This window comes from Chrysochloris asiatica, unplaced genomic scaffold (genome assembly GCF_000296735.1).
Source record: "Chrysochloris asiatica unplaced genomic scaffold, ChrAsi1.0 scaffold00695, whole genome shotgun sequence".
NCBI classification, from domain to species: domain Eukaryota; kingdom Metazoa; phylum Chordata; class Mammalia; order Afrosoricida; family Chrysochloridae; genus Chrysochloris; species Chrysochloris asiatica.
This window is the reverse complement of record NW_006409213.1, coordinates 4,107-18,312: the sequence shown is the minus strand read 5'-3', so window position 1 is coordinate 18,312 and position 14,206 is coordinate 4,107. Positions and strand designations below refer to the sequence as shown.

At 38.9% G+C, this 14,206-nt stretch overlaps 1 protein-coding gene across 1 annotated transcript; it reads right to left on the bottom strand.

The window, feature by feature from the left end:
* Window positions 1-240: 240 nt before the first annotated feature.
* Window positions 241-13,912, bottom strand: MRS2 (MRS2 magnesium transporter). The gene is made up of 9 exons (XM_006877945.1): window positions 13,882-13,912; window positions 11,462-11,574; window positions 9,532-9,705; window positions 7,308-7,438; window positions 5,324-5,440; window positions 3,809-3,961; window positions 3,445-3,562; window positions 1,096-1,209; window positions 241-377 (listed from the first exon to the last, which is right to left on the bottom strand). Exons 2-9 carry the CDS (start codon window positions 11,504-11,506, stop codon window positions 267-269), a joined length of 963 nt encoding a protein of 320 aa, XP_006878007.1. The 5' UTR covers window positions 11,507-11,574; window positions 13,882-13,912; the 3' UTR covers window positions 241-266.
* Between the last annotated feature and the right edge of the window lie 294 nt (window positions 13,913-14,206).

Below are 14,206 nucleotides of genomic sequence, written 5' to 3'. Positions count from 1 at the left end.
TGCCTCACATTATGTTTATACAAACAGCTTGTTTGCAGAATGTAGAATCCTGATTTTTTTTACAGCAAGTACTTTGCTTCTTTTTTCAAATTTCTGAAAATGAAATTAAATTCTAGTACTTCAACTGCCAAAAGACTTTTTACCACCAGGCAGTATCATTTTAATATCAGTGGTACTTTTTTACAAGCCCGAATCTATATAAAATAAGAATTTCAGAAGTTTCTTGTGACTCCCATTGAAAAAAATCTCCATTCTTGTGCATGTTCCTAGCGGTTTGTTAGGATGTTCCCACTTGATCCAAGTCCATCCGGCCTGAGACTGGTCTTTACTTCCATCCTTCTGTCAGCCCGAAGGGACTTTTTAGGTAAAGAAGCCATCTAAATAAGGGAGGAAGATGGATTTTAGTTTGTGTCTTAATTTCATATAGAGCATTATTCAGAGGTGCAATCTCCAAGAACAACAGAAAGAGACAGGAGGTAAGCTATGTGTCTCTTCTCAATGCGAACAATACAAAGGGTTTCAACCCTTCAAACTACTTCGGTTATGATAAAATCCTGCAATAGAATTGCTAACATCTGTCTAAGTGTGTAAAGTCTGTTGATGTTCTTCTAAGGTAAAGGGTTTATTTCTAACTTACTTATTGTGTTAGGCAATTTGCTAAGTCCTTTATACATATTATCTCATTTAATTCTTGCAAAGACCCTCAGACAGCTTGTACTGACTTAAGTAACAGATAAGAAACTGAAGGAGGCGCTAAGGGAAATATTTTGCTCAGGGCCACATAACCCAAATCAAACCCACTGCTATAGCCATCGATTCTGACTCACAGTGAGCCTGCAGGACACAGTAGGACCACCCCACAGGGTTTTCTGAGACCACAAATCTTTACAGAAGTAGACTGCCTCATCTTTCACCTGAGTGACAGGTGGTGGGTTCAAACCACTGACCTTTTAGTCAGCAGTCCAATGCTTAACTGACTGCACCACCACCAGGGTCCCTTCAAGAGCCAGAAATCCTTTGAGAGTTTGCACGTAGACTATCTGGTTTCAGAACCCATGAGCGCACACTGTCTGCTACAAGCCACACCCCACATACCATATGAGGCAGGGGAGCTTCTAGTTGCCGTCCAAGGAATGAAAGCAAACGCCTCCAGATTAGTCCACTTCCCATAAACATAATGCCTGTGATCAACCAGAACAATCGGGGGTCCTAAAATAGAAAACACTGTTAATTTTAAGCACAAAAGGCTAGACTCCTCAGAGATAATACTTACGGAATTATTATTAGACCAAAGTTTAAAAGAAACCTGTTATTTGTACAGTAGTCTTTCTTGTTGTTGTTGTTACATGCCATGGAGTCGGTTCCGACTCATAGTGACCCCTGTACAGGGTTTCCGAGGCTGTAAATCTTTACGGGAGCAGAAAGCCTCATCTTTCTCCCATGGAACAGCTGATAGTTTCAAACTTCTGACCTTGAAATTAGCAACCCGATTCGTAACCACTATGCTACCAGAGCGATAGTACCCAGAGACTAAGAATCTTAAATCAGAAGGTAAATACATTTTATAAGAGTGAATAGCTTTTAAAGTAGTGGGTTACATGTTGGGCAGCTAACCACAGGGCTAGCAATTCGAATCCATCAGCTGCTCTGAGGGAGAAAGATGAGGTTATCTGCCCCCCTAAAAACTTACAGCCTCAGAAGCCTTCAGAGGGGCGCTATGAGTCGGAACCGACTCAATGGCGTGCAGCAGCACCTTAAGTCTACTACTCAGAGTTGTGTTTACTGGGCAAGTGTCATCCCAATTTTTGTTTATATACATACAAATTTTAATAAACACATCCAGAGGACGTATGACTTAACAATTTTTTGCTTATAGCCAGAGTTTCCAAACCTGAGCTGAGGTACCCTGAGGCACTGCTGTACCCCATGCCATTTTATAAATCTCAGGGAAGCAGCAATACCCAGGGGCACCATGAAGACTGCCATTATTATGCTGTTTTACCCTCATTACTGCATGAAAGAACTCTTGGTTACTTCTTTTGGCCTAAGGATATTGTATGGAGTCCTGGTGTGGCGCTGCAGGATAAGCACTAGACCGAAAGGTCAGTTTGGACCGCAAGGTTGGTGGTTCAAATTCACTAGCTGCTCTTTGAAGAGCCTACACAGGGTAGCTAGAGTTGGAACTGATCTGATGGCACTTAATAACAGCAACAACAAAGGATACTATGAAACTACCAAAATAGTTTTGCAACCAATGACATACGATAAACATTTTCCTTCACAACACTTTTTTTTGTTACTTCTTTGCGGTGTAAATGTTTTTCGTTAATTAACTTACAGAATCACAGACTTGAAACTTGACCTTTCACAGGAAAGGGACTCCAGCTACAGCTACGTTATTAGGTGGTCTCTAACGTTTGTTTGGAGTCCTAGGGTGGTGCCATAGGATCAGCACTTGACCTCAAGGTCAGTTTGAACCATAAGGTCGGTGGTTCAAGCTCGCCAGTCCTTGGAAACCCTATACAGGGTCACTGAGTTAGAACCGACTCACCGGCACACAACAATAACCACCACCTTTGGTTAGCTCCAGTGATGAGAGAGCTTTCACTTTTCCCCCAGGCAGCCTGTTGCACACTGATCAACTATCACTGTTGGAAATAACTTTTATATACTGAGCAAAAATCCACCCTAAGACGTCAGCAAAAGTGCAAACAAGAATTAGATATCACATTTCCAGTTATCCAAAAAGATAGCTTTCAGTAAGCAAACATTCTGTTCAATTGAGTTTTAGCATACACAACTCCCTGTTGCTCTACACTGTGGATTGGTTCTGTGGTTCCCGATAAATCTCAAGTCTGAGGATGCCCCAAAGTGATGACTTCGAGAAGACGGCCAAGTCAGAGAGGAGAACAAACACAATCCCAGGTGCCATTAAAACACACACACACAGCATAGTATGAGACTCCAAGAGAGGGAGAAAGTCTGAGGTGGAGATTTAATGTTTGCTTGGCCATGCCTCATATGTAGCATGTTCCTTCCCATCTGGTTATTTTGTTACCTATTTTTTTAAATTCTTGGTGCCCTTTGGCTCCTCTACTGTACGGCCTGCCAACATCATTTAGAAATAGCTTATCTTTCCTAGGACACCATGTTGTGCCACAGAGTAAGAGAGTACTAAAAGCTGATGGCGACATGTCAAAAACACTTGGATGCATCAAAATAAATGACGACAGTAACAGATAAGCTCAGTGAGTGAAGTGGGGATCCATGAGTCCATGCTGATATCAACGAGTAAAAGAATAGGCAGTGGGGCAGAAACACAAGCTCCTCCTTACAATACAGTAACAACTTAGAAAGTCATCGGACAACTCTCAGCCAACTCAGGCAAGGATCATCAGTGGCTACTGAGACAGATTTCAATCATTTCAACAATGGGATCCTCACCTCTTCAAGAGAAGATTCCAAATTCATTCCAAACGCAACTCCCAGTAGTCCAAAGAGCGAGAGAGAGAACGTTCCCATAGTCAACTGTAGGTTCAATCTCATCATCACATTGCGGTGGCTGGAGAAAGAAAGGTCTTCTCTGACTACATACTGCAAAGTATCTAAGAAATCTATTAAAGACCAAGTGGCTCTAATCTATGTCATTAAAAAAAAAAAAAAAGGACATACTTCCATGTATAGTTATAGATGATGATGGTTTAATTCCACTAATAATTACAGTTCCTTAAAGGCTTTACTACTTTTTAATTATTATCATTTTATAAAGAAAAGACTTAACAAGTATTTTACATTAATGATTTCTTACCTGTCCAGATTGATGAAAATAATACTTTGTGAATCATCAATCAGTACTCTAAGTTCCCGAGATGCATTGGAAAGATCTTCGGCTAATCGGTAGTAGTTTTCCAAGAGCAACTCCATCTCTTCAGCATGGTCAATTCCACTACTGCTCTTCTCACTGCAATCCAGAGATACCACAGTTAGCAGGCTGCCAATATGTGCATCATATGTTCAGTATCCCAATACCTCCTGAATTATTATTGTTCAGTGAAAAGCTAGCCTGCTTTTTCTATTGCCATGACAGAGACCACCAGTCAGTGAATGAGCACTTGTCAACAAGACACTACACACTACACCGATGATCAAAGCACAGGGGGCACTCCTGTAACGGCTCTATCACGGCCCCTGGCCAGGAGTCCATACAAACACACCCTACCAGTTACAGGACAATCCTGATGTGTGGAAACCAAGGAAGAAGCGCAAATCCAAACCACTGTCCAGAAGACCAAAATGTAAAAAGGAACGTTAACACTCTTCCTTTCCCAGGTACAAATGCGATGTCATTTTCAGGTGGAAAGAGGAATGTTTTTCAATGTTACAACATAGTTATTTTTCTCACCTTTACTTATGTCCGACTCCACTGAGGAGAAGGGATGTTGAAGTGCTCTGTGAAAGATATTTATGTCACAAAGCACATTTCAGAGACAACTGGCCGAAATAAAGCAATCAAGAGTTGCACTATGTTTCTGTTTCTGTTACTAAATCTACACGCTATAGATAATATCAAGCTATTATCCTATTATCAGAATATAGATAATAATTTCACAAAAACGCTAAGAAAATATAAAATTAATAGGCTGCAGAAACTATACACATTCAGATGTTTGTATTAATTTCTAATACTGGTCTAACCTGAGAAATGCAAAATATTTTGTGTATTTAAAAAGGAAACATTTGTGCACAACTAAAAAAAAATGAAAAATTTCTTAGCTCATGAGATACAGGTATATGTTGTTCTTGTGTTGCTAAAAGTTATCAAGTTGGTTTTGACTGGTAGCAATCCTATTTGTGAGGAGTGGCTGGTAGGTTTGAATTGATTATCCTACAGCACCACACCAGGACTTGAAATTATTATTTTGGAGTTTTTATATTACACCAAACCCACAGAATTTATGCCAAGGTCTTATCTATCCCCTACACTCTCTCCCTCCCTTTATGTAAATCTACCTCCCTCTTCTCCACTGTACTCTAGCTAAGTTGTCTGGGTAGATGCGTGTGGTCAGTCCCTTGAAGATAAAGACAATAACTGCGTGTTTATCTTTACACTCACCATGGCCCCGCAGAATGCTGGGTATGCAGTATGCACTAATATATCCCCGTTAAATTGAATTTGAGGTAATAACGCATGGAGGTTAAAATGAAACAACTGAGGCTGGTTGAAAAGCTCCTATATTCTGTAGTCCAGAGAGAAGCTACATTCTCTGGAAAATCATTCCCAATAAACAAAGACAGGAAGTAACAGACGTGGTCACACACTTACAAGACTTGGGGGTCACTCCATTTTGTCAGACACAGCTCTTCCAGCAACTCTTCCTCATCCAAGATCTCCAGAATGGACTCTTTGAAAACTTTAATATCTGTTTCTAATTCTGATAAGCTGTCAGAGCAGTAGTATGGAAGTGATTAATATACATGGTTAGGAAATTAAGCAGTCCTATTACTTAATGATACAAGTCTCCGCATAAACTGTTTTTATCTCAGAAAAACACATTCACCGTGAATCTCAGATTTTCTGGTTAGGGAATTTATTTTTATTCTTAGTAAACATGGCATTGATAATGTAAAGACAGAGAATACACTCTTCACTGATGAAAACGGTCTTAACAATTTTTAGACAAGATGTTACTGATTTCATGAATCTTAACTGTTAAATGCTTAAATTTTTTAATATACATTAACTTTAAAAAAATTTTTTTATTTTATGTTTTATTGTTGAAACTATGCAGAGAACACACACCAACCCAACAATTTTCCACGTACAATTTGGTGACAGTGATTAGTCTTCAAGATGCGCAGCCCTCCTCAGCCCCCTTTCCGAGCTGTTCGTCCTAAGCTTCCGATTTAGCCTTTTGAGCTGTCGTTCTCAATTGGATTTCAGAGTTTTTAAAAAAGGTTACATACAATGCTCATGGCAGACCTTCTTTATTAATGAAGCTTTACTAATGTTTGGGTTGAAGATTTTAGGGGATATTTTTGGCTTAAGATTTTAAAAATTATTTCAGGGCAACTGTTTTGGGGTCAAACTGTTATGGAGATTCTGTTGTTGTTGCTTTTGAGTTACATCGAGGCAGTTCTGACTCATAGCGACCCTGTATAGGGTTTCCAAGGAGCAACTGGTGAGCTTGAACTGCCAACCTTGCGGTTCAAACTGGCTTTGCAGTCCAGTGCCACAAGGGGTACAAATTCTGACAGCATGGTTATAAAACAATGATGTAAATTAATTAAAAGACTCTTCTTAAATTATGGAATGCATTGTAAGAATATAGAACATGGAGTGTGGCGGGAGAGAGAACTGGATTAGAATTTAGATCTGTCATTTACTAGCCATGTAAGTTTAGGCAAGTTCTCTACTCAGCCCTCTAAGCTTCAGTTGAATCACCTACAAAATGAGGAAAGCATCATCTGCCAGATAGTGAAAAGGACCTCTGGTGTGGCACTACAGGTTAATGCACTGGACGGCAAGGTCAGTTTGAACATAAGGTCGGCATTTTAAGTTCACCAGTTGCTTCTTGGAAACCCTCTACAGGGTCGCTATGAGCCCAAACCAACTCGACGACACTTAACAACAACAACAGCAGCAACAGAATGCTTTATGTGCAGTATCTACTGAATGATACAGGTCTATGTACTCTCTGTAGCTCGAGTTCCCACCTAGGCTTCTTTGCATCTTTAAGATGTTGTTGTTGTTAGGTGCCATTAAATTGGTTCTGACTTACAGCGACCCTGTATAGAATTTCCAAAGAGCAGCTGGTAGATTTGAACTGCCGACCCTGTAGTTCAAACAGACCTCGCAGTTCAGTGCTTATCCTACAGTGCCACACCACAGGACTCCATCTTTAGGTTAAGAAACCCCCAAGTTTTAGACCATGAATTGAAAACCAAATATGGCAAGGAGAGTAGGTCATATAGTAACAACTGTCATTACAATTAGCAAGACTAGCTAGATAAAACAGGTAATAATCACATTAATGGAGTCCTGGTGTGATGCTGGGGGCTAATGCACTGGACTGCAAAGGTTGGTTTGGATCGCAAGGTCAGCGGTTCAAGCTCACCAGCCGTTTCTAGGAAACCCAACACAGAGTCGCTATGAGTTGGAATCAACTTGATAACACTTAACAACAGCAACATATCCCATTAATATTTCATCTGAATTAATGCTCAAATTTTCAGTGTTAGGCCTATCGAGACAGAAGTTTCAAGACATCTGCTACTAACTCCCAACCAGGTAAAACACCCATACCTACCTTTTACTATTTTGTAGTAAGATGTGCAGCTTGCTTCTGTCTACAGAAGAATGCTTGGGATCCACTAAAGCTTCCAACGTCTCAAGGATCACTGGGTGCAAAATGCTAAGTTTTCCCTGAAGAGTGTTGATCTAGATAACAACATGACCTTTCATAAGAATTAAAACAATCCTTTTAGAATACTCAGGGTCAGTGAATCCTCTGATTACAAACAGAAATCTACAAAGCTAGAAATGCCAGTAACATTTCACATGGTCACTGCTGGAATACTTAATCTAAACTATCCCAAAACTAGACCTCCTGGTTTAAGAGAATCACACATATGCTATTAAAGGGCATCAGGTTTGGCTGACAGGGAATTAAGCTCATAAGTATCATCCCCGACAGACACTTACTACAAAAAAAAAGGGGGGAAGGGAGGGGGTTAGGTTTATGTTTGGTAAACAATACCAATGTTCTTGGTAAAAACAATATAATTCACAATTCCTATGAAGAAAGCTCTTTTGAAAATGAATTGCAACGTGGACTTTATGGAACCTCCTTGTACTTATTCCAGTTCCTATAGGCTTGGCTGAGCTTCAGCACGTATGCACTAGCACACCGATTCCAGTACCAGTTCTAGTTGCCAGTGCGTCTAGTCTGCCTCCTGGGAACCCCAGGTGTAAGCGTAGAACTGGGCTCCAGAGGGTTTTCAATGGCAGGTCTTTTAGGAGATTGCCAGGTCTTTCTTCTGAGGAGCCTCTAGGTGGACTTGAACGTCTAAACTTATGGATAAGCACCTTAGTGAAAACTATTTGTGTCACCCAGGGACTCCAGTATAGCTATACTAGTTGATGAAATATTGAAAAACTTCCAATTAGTAGACAACAGAATGGCAACAGAATGAAGCACTGAAATTAATTGAAGATATAAATTCCAGCATAGACGTTTTATCTCAGAAACAATTACTAGGAAACATATAATTAATAAACCTAACATTGTTTGTTTTTGTTTGGAGATGGAAGTGCCTGCTTTATATATCCTATTACTTCTTTACGGGATCAAAGAGTTCTTCAAGTTCAAAAATCCTTCAGGGGGAGTTGGAGGCAAGAGGGGAGAAGATAGCTAAACTGAGGCAGGCATAATTTTTTAAGCATCCAACAGGTATACCAAGTCACCTGCCCAGCAAGGTGTGGACTCAGGTAGCAGGTAGGGAGGCTGCCAAGGTCACTGACATAGGCAGGTGTTTATGTGGGGCATGCCTGCTCATCATATGCAATGGTCCAGCAGATGGGTTTGAGTTTTCCTTTATTTGAAAACTTATCCCTTATAGGAGGTGGCTATCCTTGCTTAATGTGTCGTGGTTATTCAGAAGGAAATCCTCCTGGAACTACATTTAACGGCACAAAGAAGGTGTGCCCCAGTGGATAGCCTGAAGCTCCTCTATTCTTCCCATGGCGATAACACCATGCCAGTCCAATCCCTCTCGCCACACTTACTGGAAGTTCTGTCTAACGTCTGTACTCCCGAGAGCTTACCCAGTTACATCATCAACCATTGCATGCATCTTCTTTTCTTCCCCTCTTCTGCTTTTCCTTTGCTTCTAACTGGGCTCTAATTATTCACCATCTCATTGCTGTTATTAGCTCGTGCCATCCCCTAACTAACCTGAGCAGGGCATGTTGCTATCTCTTGCTCCTCAGTTAAGGAAGGCAGACAAAAGAAAAGGGTATTAGTTACCCAGTCCCCATGCATGCCACGTCCCTATACTCTCCTTCTAAGGCCAATTCATGTATGCAGCTAGTTCCTGACTAGTCAGGGAAAAAAAGGTAATGCAAGATGTTGGGGGGTAGGAAAATAGTGAACAGCCCTTATTCAGGACCTGACAGGATTCCCACACACCAGTAACTATCAGTTCAATGGAAGAGGCTTTAGAAGAACTGGATGGTTCCCTTTGTCAGTCCAGGTTCAAACACATGTATCATTTAGCTGCCTCAAACAAAGGATCATCCAAATACATCAAAGACTCATTTGGGAAGCTTCAGAATAATGTGATGAATGATTTGTGCTATAATATTTATTACGTCTAAGCAGTTTTATAACACAATTTAATCTAGAGACGAAAATGGAACACATTTTATTTTTTTATTTATATATTAATTTGCAAGATATTTCAGTTGTTATATATGTTGAAGACAATTATTAAAACTAGAACAACCTTAAGCAAAATTAAAAACAAGCTCACCCAATATTGCAGGAGTGCTTCTATAGCTCTAAACTCAAAAGGTAAAGGGTATGTGACAAGCTGACCCTCTTCAGCCAACTGGGAAGGAAGCTCCCGGAACAGCCATTGCTCCAAATTTAAATTACGATAATCTAATATAAGAAGGCACTCTGGAGTTATCACAGCTTTCAAGTACTGTAAAAGCAAACAAATATATATATTATGTATATACATATACATATATATATACATATATACATATACATGCATATAAATATATATGCCCAAACACCCAAAATACATATATAAGTACTATAAACACAAATACATATTATATATAATGCTCTCACCACACAAACATATACAAGTTACAGAGCTGTATGAAAAAAATAATATTCATAAAATAAGGTTTAACAGTTAACCAATTTTAGATTATGCCTCAAGCAAACCACTGTAGAATTTTAAAACCATTGGTCATTTAAAAAAAAAAAAAAATCTAAAATATGGAGGGCTTCAAAAACTTTGTGGAAAAATGCCATTATCTTACATTTCCATTTTCCCATGAACTTTTTGAAACTTCTCCTAAAACCTCTTACTTTCAACAAAATGAGAATTACTTACAAAAAATTACGTTATTAAGACTTCTGGGATAGTCTTAGAAAAATAGGCAATAAGTGGGCATGATAAAGTCTTGAGTTAGATACCAAAAAGACTTTCAGAAAAAATTTCATTTAATCTTAATTGTTGCTAAATATTGCTGAATCAGTTATGACTCACAGTAACCCTGCAAAGAGTGGCTGGTGGGATTGAACTACCAGAAATAGAAAACTTTCTCCTTAAATTGTTACCAATAGCTGTTAAGCTTAATTGAAATGGGAAAGCTAAAACATCACCTTAAATGGTTCAAACAGCATGGAATTAGAAATGATTTGAAAGAGAACGATTGGCATCTTTATGTTATTAGAGCATTATAAAGTATTAAGAGCAGTTTATGGCTACTACTTTCACACTTTTATACAGAAATGTTGACTTTTGGAAGAAAGCAAGTCCCACACCCACACAGGGACAGTACCACTGAGCCTGTGCCTTTTTATCTGCTTTAGCCCCATGGAAAAATTGATGTTCACAGCAACTGTGAGTCTGCTGTATTCTTGAGTAGGCAAGGGAAGAGAGCATATGTTAGTAAGATTCCCTCCAAAATAAAAATTTACATTTGTTTTTAAGTGCTGCAGAGTCGATTCTGACCCATACCAACCCTGTATAAAGTTTCCAAGGAGCAGCTGGTGAGTTTGAACCACTGATCTTGCAGTTCAAATGACTTAGCAGTCTGACGCATTAGCACACAATGCCACACCAGGACTCCAAATTTTACATAAATTCATACAATTTACTAATCTTAACTTTAAGAGTATATCCTGGTTCTCCAAATAGCCAGAATATATTCTGGCTATTTGGAGAACCAGGATATACTCTTAAAGTTAAGATTAGTAAATAATTAAGACATAAATTGGAAATAATTAAGAAAGTTTCACCTATTATAAAGAAAAATTCTTCTATCATTTCAGATGTTAGAGATTAAGGTGAATATTGTTCAAGTAATGAGCAATGTTCCGTGCTAGCTGACTTTTGCTAAAAGTACACATGTAGAAAGCATATAAAAAGTTCTACTCCAACTAATACATTGATATCTTGTTTCATACAGGTATTTACATTTCCAAATTACTTTTAACCTAGCTACTAATCAACATTTTATTGTTGTTGTTAGCTGCTGTCGACTTATACAGGTTTCTGAGCAGCAACAGGTGAGTTTGAACCGCTAACCTTGCAGTTTGAACCGACCTTGCAGTCCAGTGCACTAACCTGCAGTGGCACACCAGGACTCCTAATCAACATAGTAAGCAATTTTTATAAGGCTGTGGTGGACAGATATAGATGAAATAAAATAATATACCTCCATTCTCATGATAATCCTATTGTTTCTGGTTGTGATGCTCATTACGTGCTGAAATCGCAAATCTCTGGCTTGAAGTCCTAATTCTTGGTATAACTCAATTTTCTTCCTTTCTATATATAAAAGAAACATTTTAGTAAACATTGTCCTAAACAATTAGGTTTGAGCACCCACCAAGTTAATTTTCTCTTACAAATTTCAAAAGCTAAAAAGAGTCTTCTGATGCCTTATAATACCCATTTTTAATCTCAAAACAATACTTAGGATAAAAGTGATGAAACTCTCAATTATTCTCTATGTCTCTTATCCATACTTCATAAAATTTCTCTGAACTTAGAAGCCCCACAAGTCTCACAGGTAGAATTATACACATCCTCTTTACCAGTCTCACAGGTAGAATTATACACATCGTAGCCATATCTCAAGTTTTGTATCAAGTTCACCAGTCGCTTCTTGGAAACCAGCGGCTTTTAACAACGAATTATCTCACTAGGGAGTCCAGTGCGGTGCTATAGGATAAGCACTGGTCAGCTATACATACAGTGGTTTAAACCCACTAACCACTCCTCAGAAACCTTATACAGGGTTTCTATGAGTACAACATATCTCATTAGAACTCTATTATCACTTTCTAAGCCTAGAAATAGGTCATTTTTCTTGAATATGAATTTTGTACAATTACATTTTCTATTTTTTCACACTCATCATCTTCAATATTTTAGGTCTGTGAACTTATCCAGAAGAGCTGAATCTTCTTTGTGTTGAATTAATAAAAAATGAGAAAATAAATTCAGCTCTTGGACTAGATTTTCCAACCTGGAATCCAAGAATTTATACTGGTTCTAGTCGTATATGTACTCATAGAGTCAAAGCACACCTATCAAAGAGCTGTTTCTTTTGAAGAGGATACTGAACAAAAAAGTACTCAAAATACCCCACTAGATCTCAGCAGTGGCACAGTCAACATCGTGGAGTGATGAGGGACGGGGCGATCAGACAGCAGAATAAACGACTAGTTTCACTTTTACAAATAACTGTCTAAGATACATAGGCTGAATGGGCATGGGAGTTTGGAAGAGAATATTTGTTCTTAGCTGCAAACACACTTATGAATGTGGTGGAGCATACAGGTGGTAAACTGATAAAAAATTCTGAGAGATTATCAAACATTGTAAGGCAGTGAGTTCCTGGGGGCTCAGGATCATAGTTACGGGATACCACGATCAACTGGCAAAACACAGTCCACAAAGTAGTGACTGGGATCTTAAAAGCTCATGAGAGGCCACCTAAGATGCAACTATTGGTCTGTCCATGTGTGGAACAAAGTGATGAAAACTGAAGCTGCTTGGGATCAAATGAACCAATGGAGCAGGTGAACATCCATCACTAAGACTGTGAGACCAGGAGAACTATACAGTGCCTGGCCACCACTACCAACTGCTCTGAAAGGGATCACATTACAAGGTCCTGGATAGAGTGGGGGAAACAGTGGAACAAAACTTAAAATTTAAAAAAGCCAAGTTTATTGGTCAGACAGAAACTAGAGGAACCCAAGGCTATGGCCCTCGACCACCCTTCAGGTCTGGAATGGAGCACACCCTCATGTACCAATTTTTAGCTAAGCAGGAGATAAGTATATAACAGGGACAACAACACTAGTAAGGTACGCTAACCATGGAATGGCCAACCATTCAAGATCAAAAGGATAACCTTTACCTAAGGACAAAGTTGAGAAGGGATGAGAAGGAGTTGGAATGGAGTAAATGTAGTTTCAGGGTAGGGATTGCAATCACTGAGATGAAACAAAAGTGTATGATTTGTTGAATGTAACACTGACAATCTTCTCTAAACCTTTACTCAAGTCACAATAAAAAAGCTAAAAAAAAAAAATCAAAAAAAAAATCACTGTCCATGGAGAGCAATCAATGGCAGAGTTCCAGCTGAACTCCACCCAGTGTCCCATTCCTCCTGGTTTTCTGTCACCCACGGCCACCGCCTGTCAGCAATACTGAGTGATTAAACACAGCGCAGGAAGAGGATAATAGAAGGAGTAGGGCAGTGAAAGGGTGATTACAGAAGAGAAACAAAAGGGGAAAAACATCTTTCTCTGTGCTCCAGCTCTAACAGGCTTCTGCTTTCTAAAATATTCATTTAATATCCTCTTAGAGCAAAAGCAACTCCTGCCAGGAGAAAAAATCAATTCTGGGTGAATAAACATAGTCCAGATATTGCCAGTTTCATTCAGGGCAGGTGGACAAAGGCTAGGGGGCAAGAAACCACCAACAAAAAACAACTCCTTCAATTTACACAGGACATAGAGTATTCTACCTAAAATGCTATAACTTTTTGATCTTCATCAGATTTGCTTATTCACTGACTTGAATAGAAAAATAATGATTTAGAAAAAAACAGACACTTACCAAAAGAAGTAGCATTTCCCTCTTTGTCAAATTTTGTCTGAAGAGAGATAATAAACACAAAATAATATTTCTACCAAATTAGTATACAATTTATGATATGATGAGTAATATCATCAGAATACAGAAATGCAGATATAAGCTATAACTGTCCTTCTTCAGCTTAAACCCAGTAATGAGTCAAGGGTTTAAAAGTCCCTTTCCCTTAGTTAAGGACAAATCTGACCTTGAGTTAATTTTCTATCTTGATTTCTCCTTAAAATCTGATAAAGAAAGTATCAGTTTTGTTCTGAGGCAACAGTGTTTATGGTAAAAATGACTGTGTGGT